Genomic DNA, 20385 nt, shown 5'->3' with positions numbered 1-20385 from the left:
TGTTTCCCCCAACTTTTAATATCCACAACATCTTTTGTTTTGTTTTTTAATAAAGTTGTATTAATAAATATTACATGAAAAACACGAAGTATAATATAATATAATATAATATAATATAATATAATATAATATAATATAATATAATATAATATAATATAATATAATAATTTAACAGGTATTGGTCATGGTTTCAAAAAAAAAAAAAAAGAAAAAAAACTGTCCAACCCAACATGATAAAACAACCAGGTAATATTTGAGTGCAGGTAATGTTTATGTGGAAAACAATATGTTACGAAATTCTTGCAGTAGGATTACACAGTAAAAGGGTGTTGTCTGGTGGGAGCGATTAGAGTTATGCCTGAGGAAGTTATGATGACATATAGGTAACACTTTACAATAAGATTACTACTATAGGTTAATTTATTAATATACATTGTTCATTGTTAATTCATATTTGTTTACAAAAAAACTTAACTATATACAACTTAATCTAACCAAAATTATTAAATGCTGTAAAAGTATTGCTCTTGTTAGTTTATGATATCTAATGCATTGACTAATGTTAACAAATTACACCTTATTGTAAACTGTTACCTAAATATTTTATTGTAACATCACCCATGACAAATGCTCTATAGACACTTTACCAGCATATACGAAATACATAAATATATGACTGATAAGCCTTAATAGCCCTGATATAATTTAGTACACGTGTGTTCAATAAAATCATTACTTGAAAGAGGCTATTGAGAGGCTGGATGAATATTCAGTAATGAAATATACGTAACAGTCAAGTATGTCCATCTTACTACTTGAGGTCAGGGAGCGAGCTCAAAATGAGCATGAACATGCCTAAGGTGAGTTCAGTTCACCTGATCCTGAATCAGATAAAGCCAGGGAGAGATAAGATTGATAACTTAATTACAGAAAATCCCTTTTAACTCTCTCTAAATGGCTGGAAGCCCTGCTGTCTCAGGTTGGCCAATGGCAAGAACAGCTGCTCTTCTGGGGGAAAATCGTCCCATCGCCTCCATGTCCAACCTGAGAAATAAATCTTTTAGTGTATTACTGCAGCAATATTCAAAATGTGCTTTCTTGGCATTTAGGAACTTTAAGATATAGTCAAATAATTAAAAATGAATCACTAATTCTTCTGTATTATCTTCGCTGATATAACAATACATTAAATCGATGTGTAATACTAAAACTAATTTACTCACTATTTACTCATAACATAGAAATCCAAGCACATTACATTGTTTTATACAATGCATGGCTATGTAAACATTGAGTAAATCTACAGTTAGGTTTGCTGAAAGTCATATGTAGCTATTCTGGCCAAAAAGCATGCATTTAGATAGTAGCATTTAGAGCCTAACCAACATGTAAAGTGTCCAAAAATTATTTGTTTGTAAAATGTTTTAAAATTTTTCATATTACACTGAATTGACTATCAATCCACCTGTCAAAATGTATGACTGTAACTGTCAGACATAATCATGAAGAAATGACCATTTTAAGGAGGGTGGTGATGGGAGTTACAGAGATTTTATATGCGTAGACCTACTTTTCATAATATTTTAGTTTTATGTCAAAGTGCCAATATTATGCTATTAAAGGTTCCTAATTTTCTCCTACAAAACATGCATACTCTGCTCTGACAGTCTGTTGTGACATTGGTCTATTGCGTACAGCACATGTCAGAAATGAAACACCCATGAAATGTTGTGTCAGAAATGTTGTAACACTCTTTTTGGGAGACAATAACTCCATTTGTCGTGCACTTTGATCTTTGAAACTTACAGACCTTTTACATTCACAAACAGCTTTATTAAATACTGCATGAAAGATAGTATCAGAAAAAGCATAATAGGGGCATTTAATGAATAGTTTGTCTAACATATCTAATGTTTTTAATAACCAAAACATGAGATTTGAGCCTTTAATACTTGTAAAAAGTCATGTTTTCAATATCTTATATTGTAGCTATATTCAAAAATATGTTAATATTTGCTCAAAACTGTTGTAATGGTGACTGCCAAGTTGGTGTGAGACAGGCAATAGTCTCACATGACAGATTTTTATCACTATCATGAATGATCTGTGGGTGGGCCATCTGGGGCTGAGACTACACAGGCTTTAACACATTCAAAGAAACAATTTACCTTCGTTTTTCTCTGGCTCCAGATTAACTGGTTCAGCTGAGAAAGACCTGTCCAGTTCTCCCTGCATGAGGATTGTGACATAATGGTAGTTTTCTTCCAGTTTGATGGAGTTGACGACGGATGCAAAGCGGATGTTCTTCAGATGGACACCAGCTTCCTCCATCACCTCTCTCTGGGCACACTCCTCAAAAGTTTCTCTAATAAGAGAAATTCATTTGCATGCAAGCCATGTGTATAAATGTATTTGCACACAAGAAAACAAAGTTAAAATGAATAAGCAGGAATTATAAAGCAACATAAATGTCTTTCTAATTTGATACTGTGATGTGTTTGCTTAAAATTAGTAAAGGGCCCACTGATGCATTTTTGAGACAGTAAACTCACCCGAACTCAATGTGACCTCCTGGTAATTGGTAGGTGCCTTTCCCAACTACGGTTTTTCTTTTTCCTAACAGGACACATCCTGGATTGGAGGAGTCTGTCACAAGAACCCCAAGTCCCACTCCAGGGCGTTTGAGGAAGGGTTTTCCATTTTGAACAGCCTCAGTCATTGTATTTAAACTGTGATGAAACACACTGTTATATAGCTGTAGTCCAAACTTTTTGTCCATTGAATCTCTATAAATTGTTTACTTAGAGTACCATCTGAGATTTAAACCAAGTTCTATCCTTTCCATTAAAAAAATAACAATAATGGTCAAACGTTTGAAATAATTAAAGGTTTAGTTCACCCAAAAATGAAAATTCTGTCATTTATTACTCACCCTCGTGCCGTAATAATATGTAATAAATTACAGAATTTTCATTTTTGGGTGAACTAACCCTTTAAGATTTTTTAAATTTTGTTGAAAGAAGTCTCTTATGCTCACCATAGCTGCATTTTTTTAAATCAAAATACTGTAAAAAAAACATTGCTATTGTGAAATATTGTTACAATTTATTCTGATTTCTGAAAGATCCTGTAACACTGAAGACTTCAGCTTTGCTGTCACAGGGATAACATTAAAAACATTTAAAAATATGAATTATTCCACACCTTTTTAGTGTAACCATTATCACAATTTTTTTTGTATTTTACAGAGTAACATTTGTTTTAGTCATCAAGATATCTTGAGAAAAGGATGGAAGAATGAATGTGTACAAATGACTTATGATGACTACACACAATTAAAATTATTGTTATTGTAGAATCTCATATTTATGCAATTATTGTTATGCAATTATTGTTCTATGTATGACTTTGATAAAAGTCATACATAGAACATGAGTGGATGAAAAAAATAATAGATCTGCTTAAGCATCATTTGTGAACAACACAGTTATATTTTTTAAATGAATCAGGTCAATAATTCAATAAGTTGTCAGGGTCAGAACACACAAAAAACACTCACTTGCTGCCATCTACTGGCGTAAGAATGTAAACTGCAGAAAGCGTCACTGATTCTATTTGGAGAGCGGATTCTTCTGGATGATGGAATTAATCAAAACTAGTGAGAGAGTGAAGAACATGTGTAATGCTGGGTATCGGCATGAGCATAATTAAGCAACAATGCTCTAGTGGAAAAACACCATAGTCTAAACTTACCTAGTAGAGAAGTCCGTAACAGATAGCATGTCTTTCACGACCTGGCTCGTGACGTTCGTGGTCTATGAGATTTACAAAAGGTAGCAAATCATCTTTATTCCCAAATGAAATCACACATTTATCACAAACGTTCAACACAAACTGATTTGAAACGCTTTGGCTCATGCGGAAGGAAATTACCCGCCGCTATTCTCGAATTGCGGTTGCGCAGTTGACGTACGTTCTAACGCAGGCGCGTCCAGTCAGTTGTTTTTCTGCTGCGCTGCTTGTACACAGAGCAACATGGCGACGTCCCTGATCTGTGGCCGGTTGTCCGCTGGACTGAGGAATTCCGGCTCCAGGACGACTTTAAGCTCGGCAGCTAAGGTCAGTTTTACGTACACACATCAGATAACTATATCCGATTGTCATTTGTAAAGTATCTTGCTTTTTTGGTCACTTTCAATGACACCAAATGGGCGATTCTCCTTTGACATTAGCCTTCAGGCTAACTGCCTGTCATTACTAGTAATGCTTAGGTTAGCAAGCCTATTCATTATCCTTTGAGTGGATGTTCTTTTGTAGTCTAACCAGATTCATGTTGAAATATTTTGATTTTAGTGTGTCTGTTTGATTATATGGTTATCATACACACTGTACATGTCATCTGGGTTTACTAGTTAACTTTGACCTACATGGACAGAGGGACAATCTGTTTGGTTTCAATTCAGTGTGTCTGATCAACTGTAGTGCCATCTGGTTAATAAATTAAACAACTGAACAATTCAGAACTGCAGTTGTGTCTGTTATAATGAACAAAATTCTAACTGTAAACCTTGTTGAATCATAAATTTGTCTTTCTGTTTGGTCATTGGAAGGTTGTACCCTTGAGTAAGACACCCAGGTAATTGATTCCATATATTTATTGTACTGCATTTGTCTTTGGACTACAGCAAATGATGAATTAGTAATTAATTAGCCCATTAATGATCTCTCTGTTGCTGGTGCAGACAGTCTTTCAATAGGTATTATGATCCCACATATCCACATGTTGCTGAAAGGCTCTTGACTTTATTTAGTTTTAAAGTTCTTTCCATAAAAACATGAATAATACATATAATTACTCATTGTAAGTAAAATGGTGTAGTTTATTGTTTTAAATTTAGACATCATAATATATTAGGAAGTAAGTGTGAGAGTCCTTAATGTGCAAAAATGACTGAAGACCATGCAGTTAAAATTATGGATATTGTTGAATATTGTACATAGAACTTGACAAAGTGGAGGAAAATTAACAGATCTACTTAATTGTCAATAATAATAATAATAATTATCTTTACAGTGCCTTTCCAAAACCCTTTTCAAAAATGAAACAGTTAGGCAAATGATTCAATAAAGATTCAATTCAATAAAAGACACTCACTTGCTGCCATCTACTGGCGTATCGTATGGATGTAAACTGCATCACTGTAAGAATCTTTTATCTGAGATTTTCCCTGGTCTTGTGAACATCGTTTAGCAATCCACAAAAGTAAGTGTTTGCAGTGTAAATATGACCATGACTTTGTAGCAGTAATATTTCTTGTTCAGTCCCTTGTTTTGCAGTGCAACAAGAATTTCTTTGTGGAGTTGGAATTAATTTGTATCTTTACATTCAATTACCAGGTGCTTGGTGGGACATCTGGTCTATTTGGTAACCATGGGAACCAGCCGTCCCCAATGCTGTCAGTGCAGCAGCAGAGAAACCTCTCCCTGCATGAGTACATGAGCATCGGGCTGCTGAAGGAGGCGGGCATCTCTGTGCCCGCGGGTATGGTGGCCAACACTCCTGACGAGGCTTATGCTGCTGCCAAGCAGATCGGTAAGAACAGCTGAACATATGCTGCTGGGCACTAATTGAGGAAAATTTATATTTATTCTTAAAGGGACTACATAACTGTAGTTATGGAATATGCTGACTTGTTTATATGTATATTCTCTGTTCATGTATTTTAGCGTGCCGATGTAACCGTTAGCTTACTTTCCGACCAACTGTTCTTTTACACAGGTCAGATTACGGTGTTTTGAACCTTATTACCCTATTTTAGGGTCTTGAAAGTACTATGTGTTTGTGTTTCAGCTGTTGTGCTGTTCTCACACACGCTGCAGTCTAAACATAGATTTGTGCCACCTCTGGAGAATGTGGCTGCCCTAACCTTTAATTTGACTGTCAGCATATAGGCAGCACCCGCACAGTCCCGTGATGGACAGGCAGTGCTGTTAGCCGGAATAAAGGAGGGTAGTGTGTCACAAGCATGGAGGAACTAGCTTTAGACTGAGAAACATGCACAACAGAGAGTGGGTTTATATGACCCGTCAGTCCCGATCTTGGTGTAATCTGTCTCAGAGCAGCATAAGCCTGGACTTTACTCTTGGAATACCAAATGAATATTTTTGGTAAATGCAACAAACTGAACATTCAGGGATGCAGAAAGTGTGAGTTTTTTATTTGCAAAATTGCAACATGGGCAAAGTTGGAAATATCCATAGTTTCACAATGTCAAATCAGTGGTTAAATGGTGTTTCGTGGGGCACTTCCTTTTTTCAGAGCTGCAACGTGGTACAAAGGATTAGTTCACTTCAGAACAAAAGTTTTTCTGATAATTTACTCACCCCCATGTCATCCAACATGTTTATGTCTTTCTTTCTTCATTTGAAAAGAAATTAAGGTTTTTGAGGAAAACATTCCAAGATTTTTCTCCATATAGTGGACTTCGACAGCTACAAACAGGTTGAAGGTCCAAATGTCAGTTTCAGTGCAGCTTCAAAGGGCTCTACACAATCCCAGATGAGGAATAAGGGTCTTATCTAGTGAAATAATCGATAATTTTCTGGGAAGAAAAAAAAAAAAAAAAATTGATATTTTTAACCACAAATGCTCGTCTTGCACTGCTCTGTGATGCGCCATGCATTATGTAATCACATTAGAAAGGTCACGCGTGTTGTAGGCGGAAGTACCACGGTAGGGCGAAAAACTACATCTTATTTTCTCTCCTTCACCTTCACAATCGTCCAACATCATTGTTTTACCTTTTTTTTTTTGTTAAGGGCGTTTGACTTAGTAGGGCCCTATAATTTCAGCAATCGCGGAATCCATTAATAAAAAAGGAATTTACTATATAACGCGGAATGTCACGGAATTTGTCAAATTTTTGATGAATGAATTAAAAGCAGGTCAGTACACTTAAATTGAATCGCGATATAGACTAGTGTCTGTGAATATTAAACCGCAAAAAGACTATTTAAACATGATGAATCCTGCATACCTGTGTGCCTCTGAAATGAATGATGCGGAAGCGCAGTTTCATTTACCTCACACCGTCTCACACACACTCGCGCGGGGGCGCACGCACACTGAAGCACATGCGACGCTCGCGATATTTTCGTCCTCTGTCGCCTCACTATATGAACGCACGAATTCATCTCCAGAGCTGCTCTGAAAGTCACTTCATCGGCATTTAACCGCTTCGTTTGAGAAAACTGCCGTCATAAACACAGAGAAACTCAAAGCTCTAGGCAAACCGTCAAAATAAAAGTTCGATTTAACTTGACAGAAACATATTACTGTTGTACAGTAGAATTTAGATAAATTAATTTAACAATAAATTATTAAAATATATTTTTAAACAACAATCTAGTGTTTCTTCCATGTTTTAATTTTAACAGTAAAGCTCTGTTGTGCAGCACATCGTTTGACAAAAAAAGTTTAATTTCATGATTAAAAGATAAATTAAAGGTGCTAAAGAGGTTCTTTTTGTCAACTGAGTTTTTGAAATGAGCGCATGGGTAAGAACAACCCCCCTCCTTCACAGCTCATTTAGAGGGAACGCCTCCCAAAACTCGTGCACGAGAGTGTTTAACACCGGCATTCACTGTGTTATTAAGCCGGGCACACATTTAACGACTAGCTAAAACATTCTGACTGAGCTGAACATACAGCGATTGTTTCCTGCTCCTGAAGCAGATTTATATACTTTCACATGGAATTTGAACACCGACTGTAATCGCAGACTGAAAGCAACTGGCTCTGACTGGACGCGTTTAAGCGCAATCAGTCATAAGTATCAATTTACATTCATAATCGGCCTTACAATCGTTAAGTGTGTGCGCGACTAGTGGATTAGTGGATAGAATTAGTGGATTCATTATGTCGGACTCACCGCAGGTAACTCATAATCTGCAGTTGTTACTCCTGTCTCCTGACAAAAACATTGCATGTGGCGCCTGTGGAGTGTGGAATGTTACTGGAGCGTGCAGCCACATGGATCGTCATGGCAGTGATTGACAAGCCAGAGGGCCAATCCGTGCACGTCTCTCACAAGGAACATAATGGCAGTGATTGACAAGCCAGAGGGCCAATAGTTTACGCGATGATCGTGTAAACAATTGGCTGATGTTTTTAAGGCCCTACCTCATGCACAGATGATGTATATTAATATTATTACTTTCAGTGCACCTAATAAATAGTCTTTTATCAGTTAGTAAAGACAGTTTCAAGTAATATTGCTAAAATGTATAAAACAAAACATCAATCCTCTTTAGCACCTTTAAATGGTATGCGTTCATTTGATTGCCAGAAAAATTTAAATACACAACAGAACTTCTGAAAAAAATTCATAAAAATATATTTAATTAATAAATATAGTTGTTTTTAAGAATTCAATTAATTAGACATGCTTTTTGATTATTAAAATGGAATTAAACCATTAAAATGGAATCCAGAAAACAGAATTTAGTAAAGAGGAAAGAATAAAACGTTTATCATAGGGCCCTAAAAAAATGTAATTGTTTTTGTTAAACTTTTATTAAATTGTTGGTAAATTGGACAAGATTCATTATTTCAATTAATTAGACATGCTTTTTGATTACTAAAATTTAATTTAACCATTAAAATGGAGTCAAAAAATAAATAAAACGGAAAAAAACGGAATCCAGAAAAATGAAAAAGGAAAAAACGGAATTTGGGAAAAAATAAAACGGAATTTGGGAAAAAATCAAACGGATTTCATAGGGCCCTAACTTAGTCTTGTTCGCTTTGTAGGCACTGGGTCGGTACTTCTGCCTACGTCACGCGTGACCTTTCCAAAGTGTTCGTTTCACCCAGAGCTGACATTTCTGTCATTATTTACTATCCCTGATGTTTTCTGAAACCCCTATAACAGATTTTCTTCTGCGGAACGATGTTCAACAGAATGTTCATGCCACTATTTTCCATACATTGAAAGCAAGCACCAAAAGCACCAGACAGCTGAAAAAATTATTTGATAAAAAGAGTAATATTGTGAAATATTACTACAATTAAAAGTAACTGTTTTCTATTCTATTTTAAAATGTAATTTATTCAGTGTCACATGATCCTTCAGAAATCATTTTGAGAAACATTTTCTTATTATTATCAACGCTAAAAACATTTTTGTGGACAATTTTTTTTTTTTTTTGTCAGGATTCTTTGATTCGAAAGTTCAAAAGAGCAGCATTTATTTGAAATCTAAATCTTTTTTAAGATTAGAAGTGTCTTTACTGTCACTTTTATCAATTTAATGCATCCTTCCTCAATAAAAGTATACATTTCTTTAAATAAAAACTTAATGAGGGCCTTAATCAAAATGAGAGTGACTAAATAATGATAGAACTTTAGTTTTAATTAATATCTTTGTATTAATAAAATATATAATTCTGTCTGTTTATTGAAAAGAGAGCTTGTAACGTTATGAATCCCAGTAGAAATTGTTTTAACTTCACCTGTTTTAAGCACCTTCTCGTTGGTGTCATAAGTCTCTTGTTTTCACCCTGGTTATGCGGTTTAAATCCTTGTAAATCAAAACTGTGACTTACGTCATGTTGCTTTGTGGCATTACATTCATCAAACAGTCAGGCCCAGTCTTGCATAAGCCTGTCCTGTGTGTGTCCAGAGACTGTAGGTAATTACAGTGTGACTCATTGGTTGAGGATGCAGCAGTTTTGTAGTGGATCTTTCATCTGTCAATTTAAATGATCTTTGTTTGTTTGCTAACGTCCTTTGAGCATGGCCATGTGTTTTGTCAAGGGTTTTTTTTCTCATTATTGTTTACTCTTTTCTCAGGCTCTAAAGACCTGGTGGTAAAAGCCCAAGTGTTGGCGGGTGGTCGAGGCAAAGGCACTTTTGAGGGAGGATTTAAGGGCGGAGTCAGAATCGTTTACTCGTGAGTGTTTGTGCCTACATTATTGTTCATTGCTTCATTACATTTCTGATTTCACCTCTTTGTCCTCTCACCCTCTTTGTGTCTGCAGGCCAGAGGAAGCGAGGGATATCTCCTCTAAGATGATTGGCAAAAAGCTGTTCACTAAGCAGACAGGAGAGGCAGGGCGGATCTGTAACCAGGTGTTTATCTGTGAGCGCAGATACCCACGCAGAGAGTATTATTTTGCCATCACCATGGAGAGGACTTTCCAGGTGAGAGGTCACACTATGTCATTATTACTATGTGGTTTATCTGTGTAATTGCTTTGCATATGAATTCTTTCAAGTATAAAGTCTTTTAATAAGAAGCATACAAAATTACATCACCACTTTACATGCACAACTTTGCAGATTGGCCAGTAGAGGGCAACTTTTACTGTGTCATGACCTGAAATGGCAGCACTTTATTGGTTTCACCTGCCCTTAAAATGATCACATGGGTTCTACTCAACCTCCTACAGGGTCCCGTGCTGATTGGCAGTTCACAGGGGGGCGTGAACATTGAGGATGTGGCTGCAGAGAATCCCGATGCCATTGTGAAAGAGCCTATTGATATCATGCAGGGTATTCAGATGGATCAGGCTATTAAGGTGAGGCACAATTGCAGAGTATGATATAGCTCTGCAAGACAGTACCCACACTGACTTACGCATGAAAAATCTTTTGTTCTCTTTTTCTCTCTGTCAGGTGGCTAAGAAGATGGGTTTCCCTGCTGCATTGATCAATGAAGCTGCAGAAAACATGTTGAAACTCTATGATGTGTTCATCAAGTATGATGCATCTATGGTGGAGATCAACCCAATGGTGGAGGATGCATCTGGCATTGGTACATTAAAGTAGACACTAGGGATGCCACAATTCTTAATATAATATTGAACCGTTCGGTACGACATCCACGGTTCAATACGCGCTTGTGAATTGCGGTTTTTTTGGTTTTACGTTTAAATAATTTATGTGCGTTTTATTTCTCTCCGAATTGACTGTTTGTGTGTGCCTGTAAGTCTACGAGTACTCCTCCCCGCGAGTAAATATTCAATCACTGTGCTCTAAAGTTAGGGGGCGCTGAACCATCATTCCACACTTTAACATGGCGAGCGGCGGGGAAGTGAGGCTACAGTACGAGGAAGCGCCGGCGTCTTTCAAATCCGTGGTGTGGAGACATTTCGGTTTTGCCGTTGAGTATAATCAAAGACTATAGAATAACACAAGACGCGTCACTCGTATTGTTTTGAATGGGAGAAAGTGAAACGCGCAATATGGTGGAATAAGTCCCGCCTTCTAAATAAGAGCCAATCGCTGACTGATAAAGTCATCGCGTCACTGCAGCGGCCGTTAGAAGCACCGGTTTCTATAGAAACAGCCAGACGAGTGTCTCCGAAATGAGGCACAAGAGACGCGCATTTAGGTCTGCGCATGCGCATTAGCTTGATCCAGCCTGAAAAGTACAGATTTTCCCTGCGTTCCATTCGGAAGGGCTCATCCCTATGCCCTAATCCCTTCAGAGGGTTTACCCTCCGGAGTGAGAGCTTCGAAGGGATGAAGGGTGTAGGGGTAAAAAAAACTGTTCTTTTGGAACGCACTTCAGCGTCATCTTAACGAGACAATCAAGGAGGATAAATTGTGCAAGCTGCGCCTTTTGTTTAACGTTATTATTTATTTATTTATTTATTTATTTTAGGTTTACCGCATGTAGGCTATATTGTATCTATGTATTTGAAACATTTGAATGGACTGATAAATGAGCTGTAAAGTATTTTTTTTTTAAGTACAATGTCATTTTGACCATAATAATGTACCAAATCTAACTCGTTTAAATATTACAGTAGTACAGAAAAATATTATACATACCTTTATAGTTAAAATCGAACTCCTAACCTCCTGTACCCATTCTGTGACGTCAAACAACTTCCCTGTGCAAAGGATCATGGGGGCCCGAAGTGTCCATCAGTTGTTCCCTTCGAAATCCTTCATTCTGAAGGGCCCTTTGAAGTGGCCAGTTTTGAGCACTTTGGTTTGGAACGACCCTTCAATATGGCGGCCATGATTATTTTCACTCCGAAGTGCCCTTCGGAGGGCGATATATCCCGTTTGGAACGCACCGTTTTTGTCATGATTCCAGCGTTTGAGAAAAAAAATAAAATAAAATGAGGCAGTTGTTGTCAGATTTTATTGGTGATTTCAAATATTAAATTTAATCGAAAGCTTGGTAAACAGCTTTGGAGAATTTGTTTGTACAGTTTGTACATGGGCTACCAACAGCTGTGAGATGTCAGTGTTAATTTTAAAATAAAAAATTATTTTATATTATACAATACACTAGAAACTAGTGGACTTTTCTTTGCTTTTAAATAAAATAAAGGAGTATTGCAATAAATCGTTTTTACTTTTTCTACTAACCTCTTACTGTTCCTATTGCCTAAGCATAGAATAACAAACTGAACCGAACCGAACCGAAAACCGTGGTTAAAAAACCGAGGTATGTATTGAACCGTGGGCTAACTGTATTGTTGCATCCCTAGTAGACACCCTGCACTTTAGACTATTATGTACACATTAAACAACCCAATCCTAGGGTTGCACAATATATCAGGGGGAAAAAACGATATCTCGTAATGACTTGCTGCCTTTGTATTTAAATAATTATTTGAGCTGTGGGTTTCAAAATGAAATGCAACACTGTGCAACTTGTACAGCTCTGGGTACGGTATTTGTTTCAGAATCTCAGAGTGTCTCTTGGGTCATTTTCTACACAAGCGTATATCGCTCTTCCCTCTGAAATACAGAAATCTGCCAAGCTTAATGTTTGAAAATGAAGAAATTTAAGAAAGTAATTATTGTTAATAATAGTAATTTTACAGTTGTATTAAAGGTAGGATTGGCAATTTCAGAGAGGCTAGCAATAGCAAGCTAGCTTTGAAAACATTAGATCCCACCCTCCCTTCAGCGCATCTCCAAAGCCACGCCTCCTTCAAAACACATGAACGCGTGTAGCCAGAGCAGAGTCCGCAAAGCGTCACGAGAGACGCTGTTAAAATACGTCATTTCTCAAAACACATAACATTACAACAATTAATGTAAACAGCTTACAAAGCTCTTACTTGTACCACCTGACTGCTGCAGATTCATTTCGGCATAGATAGTGTTGACATAGAAACGCATAAATCTGAGTCTGAGGATGTGAACAGCTTAGGTTAGAGCATCACGGGTTGCCATCTTGTAATTACGTTTACGACATGGCGTGTACGCAGCATAAGCTCATTGTTTTGGTTCAGGAGGAACTGTAAAAGATGGCTGCTCTTTGTTTGTGGCACCTGGTGACTGCCTGTCTACAACTCTGCATAGAGACAGAGCAACACGTGTCATAATCTGAAAACCACGCCCACGGGGCTTTGACATTGTAATGCTTAAAGCTGCCTCCTTGTCATTTCTGACTTATAACAAAAAACAGAACAATGTCTAAAAGCTGCTATGTGACAGGGTGTACAGCAAACAAGCTAAAAAACTCAGAACTAAGTTTTTGTAAGCTGTCAACCCAAAAAACAAACAAACAAGCATTTAAGGACACAAAAGTGGATACAGGCAATTGAGAAAGAGTGCAACGTGCATATTACTCTGAGAACTATGCCCACTGGAGGGGAACGTAATTGCTGACAGGATATGCTAAAAATAAAAATAAAAACATTCATTATTTTTAACCAAAAAATGACAAAAAAGGTTTACTGCCAAAATGTTTACTTCACACGTAGGCATACTGAGTGTCAGGATCCCACAATTTGCGATTCTTCTTGCTGATGTCTCACGTCTTACTGCCTGTATCCACTTTTGTCTCATTAAAGGCTGGCTTTTACTGTTCGGCATCTTATAAAAACTTAGTTCTGGGTTTTTTAGCTTGTTTGCTGTACATCCTGTCACACAGCAGCTTTTAGGTATTGTTCTGTCTTTTGTTAGAAGCAAGAAATGACAAGGAGGCAGCTTCACGCAATACAAAGTCAATGGAGAGAGTTTGATTGTTCCCCCCCCCGGTGGGGCGTGGGGGATGTGAAGAGAGTTTCAACCTGTATAGCAAAAAGTGTTTATAAAAAATGGCCTAGCCTGCCTTTAAGCCTGTAAAATAAAATTAGGTAACACTTTATTTTACAGTGTCCTTGTTACACGTCACATGAAGCATAACTATAAATGATGCATAATTACATGCAACTAACCCTAAACCACACCCTAATCTTAACCCTAACCCTATAGTAAGTACATGTAGTTCATTAATATCACTAGTACTATTTAATAGTACTTAAATGTGTAAAATCACTGAAACAAGGACACCTTAAAATACTTTTCACAGTACATTAGTATTACAATATATTTCTTATATTGTTAAATAATCACAATAAAATTCATAATTATTATTTTATAGACATTGAATGGGTCAAAAACAGTGATAATGTGGCCTATGAAAACTGAAGTGGAAGGAGATTTAAATAAAAAATTCTCACTTTATGGATTCTGAAAAAGGCTTGAGTGTGAAAGAGCACACCTAACTTTTTAAAATGATTATGAATTATTATGAATAACTCACTTTGAAGCCATTAATCTAGTCATCTGGTGGCAATTCCTCTGTTTCGTATCATAATATAGTATATCACAGAAAAGCAATGCTATATTGTACAGCCCTACCCATCACTGTAATGCTCCATAACCAGGCCCACAGGTTCATGCAAATCTTCTTCTGTGCTTTGCAGTGATGTGTATGGATGCTAAGATCAACTTTGACTCAAATGCTGCCTATAGACAGAAGAAAGTGTTCGACATGCGAGACTGGAGTCAGGAGGACGCCAGAGACCGACAGGCAGCCAAAGCAGACCTCAACTACATCGGCTTAGACGGGACTATTGGCTGCCTGGGTCAGTACAAAAACCCTCGACCCTCCGTTACAGAAAAATACATTCTATTATATGTGTGTGTGTAATATATTATAGGTTTATATTAAATTCTGCACTTTTAGTAAACTTTTCTTTTGTGGTTTGTACCCATTTTACTAGTTTTTTAGATTAAATATGATGTCATATTTGTTTAGTCAATGGGGCTGGACTCGCTATGGCAACCATGGACATTATTAAACTGCATGGTGGAACACCCGCTAACTTCCTGGATGTTGGAGGCGGAGCCACTGCACAGCAGGTGACGGAGGCCTTCAAGCTCATCACTTCTGATAAAAAGGTAATGTCATGGTCAAGGGAGGCAGTGCTGCGTTGCATTTTTCTTCTTTCTTTTTTTCTTATGCCCACTCTCTTATTAGTGGAGCAAGTCTCACTGTTATTGTCACTGAATGAGATATATATATTTTGTGGAGGAAGACAGTCATGCTAAAAACAGAGAAAAAAAGTGCATATACTTACTAGGGACACAAGCTATATTTAGGGTCCAAATTATCATAGATATTTGGGTGGTAACCACATAAGAACACCTTAAAAACTACTTGCAACCACATATCATCAGCACCTCTCATGTTTTCTTCAGGAAAAAGTCAAAATCTAGTTTGCCTACAGTAAATGTTGTTTTCTTTCTAACAGGTCCAAGCTATTTTGGTGAACATCTTTGGTGGCATCATGCGGTGTGATGTCATTGCACAGGGCATTATCATGGCCGTCACTGACTTAGACCTGAAAATCCCCATCGTAGTGCGGTTACAAGGTGAGAGAGACCGAACTTAACACTATGATTATGATTGATGGTGCGGATGACTTTGATCAATGGAGAGGTGGAGGGAAGGTTTCAAACCCATTAAAAATATTTTTCAGCTCCCATACTTTATTTAAAAGAGTGCTGACCTGAAAAATTGAATCATGTTATCATTATACCCATAAGAACAAGCACTTCAAGTAGGTTTGATTAGAAAATCACATGAATGGGAAACAAAGGCTTATCAGAGCAAGCAGTTTACTCTCTAGACTCTTTCTATCAGGATTCTCATGGTCATGGAAAACCTGGAAATATTCCAGACTTGAAAAACTGGAAATGGCAAATGGAAAATACTGGTACTAAATATTGATTTTTCTAGTTGCACATGACTTAAAAATGTTTCATTGGTTAGATGTTGCTCTTCTATAAAGCAAAACTTGATTTCAAGACATTGTGATATCTATCTAAGTTTCTTCATTTTAATAAATCAGATGAGCTGGTTTACAAATAGGTCTGAATGATTAATTACAGAAGCAGTCAGAATTTAAATACTTATTAAAAATCCATATCCATTAACCACAGATGACTGGAAAGGGCATGGAAAAGTCTTAATACACTTTTTGACCAATGAATTTATCTCTGTTAATAAAAGACTGCAAAAAACAAACAAACAAGAAGACCTAGAAGGTCTGAGAGAGGAAACATTGACAGAAGGGTGACAGAAAGAAAAAAGTCTGGAAAGGGATATTTGTGCAGGTGGCTCATGTTTTCTGTCCTTCATCTCACTCTCATCACGCTTGTCTGATCTCCAGGAACAAGAGTGGACGATGCCAAGGCTCTGATCGCTGCCAGCCCTCTGAAGATCCTGGCCTGTGATGATCTGGACGAGGCGGCCAAAATGGTGCGTTACTCTCGTTTATGCATGCATATGGGCAAATCGAAACTGACAAGGAGTGGAAATATTGAGAAGAATCTGCACATCATGGTTCAGGAATCAAATTGATAGTCCAAGTCGTTCACCCAAAAAATAAAAAATCTGTCACTATTTAGTCACCCTTCTTCAGGCATTTCAAAGTTGCTTATTCTTGGGTGATGGGACAAAAACGAATGTAAAAATGACAACATTTACACTTTGAAATTGATTTTATTAGAGAACTGTAAAAATGCACACATGCAAGAAAAAATGGTAACACTTATAAATAAGGTTCAATTTGTTGATACATTAGGTTTCATGAACTAACATTGACTGCTTACATGTGCACCAATAATATGATTCTTTCTAATAATCAAAGTAAGGTCTAAATTGCAAGATTTTTGCATGGCACAAGCACCTTTACACAATTTTCATTATTCTGATTATTCACTAAGAATTATGGTTATTTCTACCATCATTATTCACATACCCCAATGCACAGATGATAAACTCACATACAGTAGGTGTTCCACACTCTTTCAGCACATGGATTAGTTCCCCGGTGCTTTGGTATCCGGCCTCAGTCATTTAATCGGTGATGTGTCTAAAATGTCTCAATTTCAATATTTATGAACATCAAAATACTGCATTATATTCATGTGGCGCAACATTGTCAACAGCAAACCCAAAAATGCACATGCACACTTTGGTCAGTGTGGAATAGATAAAAGTGTTTACATGCCCATTTATTGCGATTAAAATCGGCATATGCCATGTTTTACTACGATTTACTACTTGATCTTATTAATTTGATCAAAGTATTGTGTTTGCATGAGGTAAAGTTTAATCGCAATACTGCCTGAATCTTATTATAATCGCATTATGAGGGTGCATGTAAACGTAGTCAATGAAAAATATTTGTACAGCTTTTATTCATCTTGGGTAATATCATCCAGAAACAATCTCCAGTATATTAAGTTGTCAGACATGATTGGAACTTCAAATGGGACCAGCTTCTATGGTCAGATGAAACTTTAAAAAAAAGAGCTTTTTGGCAGCAAACTCACCAGATGGGTTTGGTGCACACATGGATAAAAAGTACCCCATGCCCATGGTTAAATATACTGCTGGATCTTTAATGTTGTGGGCCTATTTTTCTGCTGGAAGTCCTGGACATCTTGTTCAGATATATGGTATCATGGATTCTACCAAATATCAACAGATAAAAAACCAAATCAAAACCTGACCGCTTCTGCTAGAAATCCTATAATGGGCCATGGTTGGATCTTCCATCAGGACAATGATCCAAAACAAACATCAAAACCAACACAAAAATGTGTCACTGAGCACAGCTTTTATTAATCTTGGTTAAAATTAATTTACATTTAACATTTCAAGTTATAAATCTATAATATGTATTTCAAGTGTAAATTTTGAATTTAATATATTATGAATGAACAAAAAATCAAATAAATTAATGTAGATTAATAAATACTGTATTAATGTAGTGCACTTCAGAATTCAAATTTCCTGATAATTTACTCACCCCCATGTCATCCAAGATGTTCGAAAAGATATTAAGGTTTTTGAGGAAAACATTCCAGGATTTTCTTCATATAGTGGACTTCACTGGGGTTCAGCGGGTTGAAGGTCCAAATTCAGTGCAGCTTCAAAGAGCTCCACACGATCCCAGATGAGGAATAAGGGTCTTGCGAAATAGTCTAAAATAGTCATTTTCTAAAAAAATAAATAAAAATAATAATACAAATTTATACACTTTTTAACCAAAAATACTCATCTTGTACTGCTCTGCGATGCGGCACACATTACATAATCCTATCGGAAAGGTCACGCATGACATAGGCGGAAATACCGCGGTAGGGGAAAAAATATTCTCATCTCCATCTCATTTTCTCCTCCAACTTCAAAATCGTCCGACATCAGTGTTTTACCTTTTTTTGTAAAGGGCGTTTGACTTAGTCTTTGCATGTTCACTTTGTAGAGGCTGGATCTGAACTTCCACCTACGTCTCTCGTAACCTTTCCAACGTGATTAAGTAATGCGTGGCACATCGCAGAGCAGTGCAAGACTTTTTTTTCTTTCTTTTTTTTAAATAACCGATAATTTCGCTAGATAAGACCCTTATTCTTCGGCTGGGATCGTGTGGAGCCCTTTGAAGCTGCACTGAAACTGACATTTGGACCTTCAACCCGTTGAACCCCGGTGAAGTCCACTATATGGAGAAAAATCCTGTAATGTAATTTCTTTTCGACTGAAGAAAGAAAGACATAAACATCTTGGATGACATGGGGGTGAATAAATTACAAGGAAACTTTATTTCTAGAACTAATCCTTTAAATCACGGTGCATAATGCATTAACTAAATTGCACCTTACTGTGTTGTCTAAAAAAGTGAAAGTGTACAAAAAGAAGAATGAAAGCAAATGTTGCAGTCTGTACAACTTTGCATCGAGTAAATAGAATCTACACAAATCTCATTACAAAGAATGATTTCAGCTACAAGCAATTTGTCTTTCCGCTGTGAATGCGCAACCACAGCATGACCTGACATTTATGACAGCCAAGCAGAACATATTTGAGATTTTTAATGTACCATTATGTAAAGCTTTTTTTGCCACGGCATGAATTATCAAAATGAGAAAAAGCTTTTTATTGCTTTTTGCTCTGTAGTAGGACCCTGTGTTATAATTAGGAGGAGTTTTATTGTGAAACCTTTACCATATCTTTCTCTTTTTCTCTAGGTTGTGAAGCTTTCTGAAATTGTATCATTGGCCAAAGAGGCCCAGGTTGATGTCAAGTTCCAGCTGCCCATCTAACAGAACACACTCACATGCCACCTCACTATTCAAAGCATCTTATATGAACTGAATCTAAGCCCAGCACCTGAGCTTGTCTCGTCTCAGACCTCCAGTAAAGTTCTCCACAATCCCACGTCCTGCTCAAGCTTCTGTCAGCTCTCGTTTCTGTCTGTCTGTGGTTCCCCGTTCCTTCTGTTTCATCAGTGCTTTCAGATTGTAAAAGCACATTTTGTTTCATCCGATCAACCTCATCCAGTGCAGAGCCCATCAAATCAGTCCAATCACATACTGTTAAGGTTTTTTTGGTTCCATTGGTTTAGATCGGGTCAGTGTTACTGCCTACTGCTGTTTGTTTTGTCAATGTTATTGTTTGCTTGATTTCTTAAGTGGAGGAAGTATTTATGTGGGACTGTATTTATACTGTTGAAATGTACATGGAGAGCCGACTCTCTTCTCTTGATATAGAATGTCTCTGACACACTGGTCCTGTTGCCACATATAAACTCACACACAGTATCATTAAAAGAAAATTCCACCCCCTCTTTCTTCCTCCCTCTCTCCCCTCGCCTTCTTCTGTTTTCCGGCGGGAGTGAGTGTCGATGTAGGATGTCATCTATGGTCTCCTGAAGAGAAATGCACCATTTCCCTTTTAAGCAAACGCACAAGCACTCACAGGGAATATGTGTGTTATTGGTGTTCTCTCAGTCTGACATGGAGCAACCGGTACAGCGGATGCAGAAAACAATAAAAATTCTCGAGCGTCTCGGAGGATGATGTTTGATTCTTCTCAAAGGCTCTGTCGCTGTCTATTTTTGAAATGTAGAACAGGTACTTTTTCTTCCCTTGACTCATCTTTCATGTTAGAGTGGGTCCTGTAGTGAGAATTCAACTTTCTGTGAAGGAAATGTATGGATGTGGCAGCTTGCAGTTTGAGGTCTGTAATACCTCAACTATCCATTCCCATTCATCTCAATGGCAGTTGCTCAGCT

The 20385-nt window shown here is 37.1% G+C and overlaps 2 protein-coding genes across 4 annotated transcripts; one reads left to right on the top strand and one right to left on the bottom strand.

Annotated features, from left to right (window-relative positions):
* Window positions 1-252: 252 nt before the first annotated feature.
* Window positions 253-5170, bottom strand: nudt15 (nudix (nucleoside diphosphate linked moiety X)-type motif 15). Of its 3 annotated transcripts, none has more exons than XM_048200783.1 (5): window positions 3754-3942; window positions 3560-3632; window positions 2553-2729; window positions 2169-2365; window positions 253-1044 (listed from the first exon to the last, which is right to left on the bottom strand). In XM_048200783.1, the coding sequence occupies exons 3-5, from the start codon at window positions 2717-2719 to the stop codon at window positions 941-943; spliced, it is 468 nt and encodes a 155-aa protein (XP_048056740.1). In that variant the 5' UTR covers window positions 2720-2729; window positions 3560-3632; window positions 3754-3942; the 3' UTR covers window positions 253-940. The 3 variants fall into 3 exon arrangements, with proteins under 3 accessions (XP_048056740.1, XP_048056739.1, XP_048056741.1); XM_048200782.1 differs by having other exon boundaries at window positions 3560-3655; window positions 3754-3941; XM_048200784.1 differs by lacking the exons at window positions 3560-3632; window positions 3754-3942 and adding an exon at window positions 5156-5170.
* Window positions 3963-20159, top strand: sucla2 (succinate-CoA ligase ADP-forming subunit beta). The gene is made up of 11 exons (XM_048200780.1): window positions 3963-4119; window positions 5398-5593; window positions 9854-9953; window positions 10042-10204; window positions 10453-10581; window positions 10679-10817; window positions 14725-14886; window positions 15060-15202; window positions 15556-15676; window positions 16477-16565; window positions 19340-20159. Exons 1-11 carry the CDS (start codon window positions 4036-4038, stop codon window positions 19412-19414), a joined length of 1401 nt encoding a protein of 466 aa, XP_048056737.1. The 5' UTR covers window positions 3963-4035; the 3' UTR covers window positions 19415-20159.
* Window positions 20160-20385: the final 226 nt, after the last annotated feature.

This window comes from Megalobrama amblycephala, linkage group LG8 (genome assembly GCF_018812025.1).
Source record: "Megalobrama amblycephala isolate DHTTF-2021 linkage group LG8, ASM1881202v1, whole genome shotgun sequence".
In the NCBI taxonomy this organism is placed as follows: Eukaryota; Metazoa; Chordata; class Actinopteri; order Cypriniformes; family Xenocyprididae; genus Megalobrama; species Megalobrama amblycephala.
This window is presented reverse-complemented; position numbering and strand designations above follow the sequence as displayed.

Excerpts from the sequence above, each read along its gene's own strand:
- sucla2 (XM_048200780.1), top strand. The coding sequence starts at position 4,036 with ATGGCGACGTCCCTGATCTGTGGCCGGTTGTCCGCTGGACTGAGGAAT. Across the intron at positions 10,582-10,678 it reads AGATGGATCAGGCTATTAAG|GTGGCTAAGAAGATGGGTTT; the intron begins GTGAGGCACAAT and ends TCTCTCTGTCAG. Across the intron at positions 14,887-15,059 it reads CGGGACTATTGGCTGCCTGG|TCAATGGGGCTGGACTCGCT; the intron begins GTCAGTACAAAA and ends ATATTTGTTTAG.
- nudt15 (XM_048200784.1), bottom strand. The coding sequence starts at position 2,719 with ATGACTGAGGCTGTTCAAAATGGAAAACCCTTCCTCAAACGCCCTGGA. Across the intron at positions 2,366-2,552 it reads GGAGGTCACATTGAGTTCGG|AGAAACTTTTGAGGAGTGTG; the intron begins GTGAGTTTACTG and ends TTCTCTTATTAG. Across the intron at positions 1,045-2,168 it reads GGAGCCAGAGAAAAACGAAG|GTTGGACATGGAGGCGATGG; the intron begins GTAAATTGTTTC and ends TTTATTTCTCAG.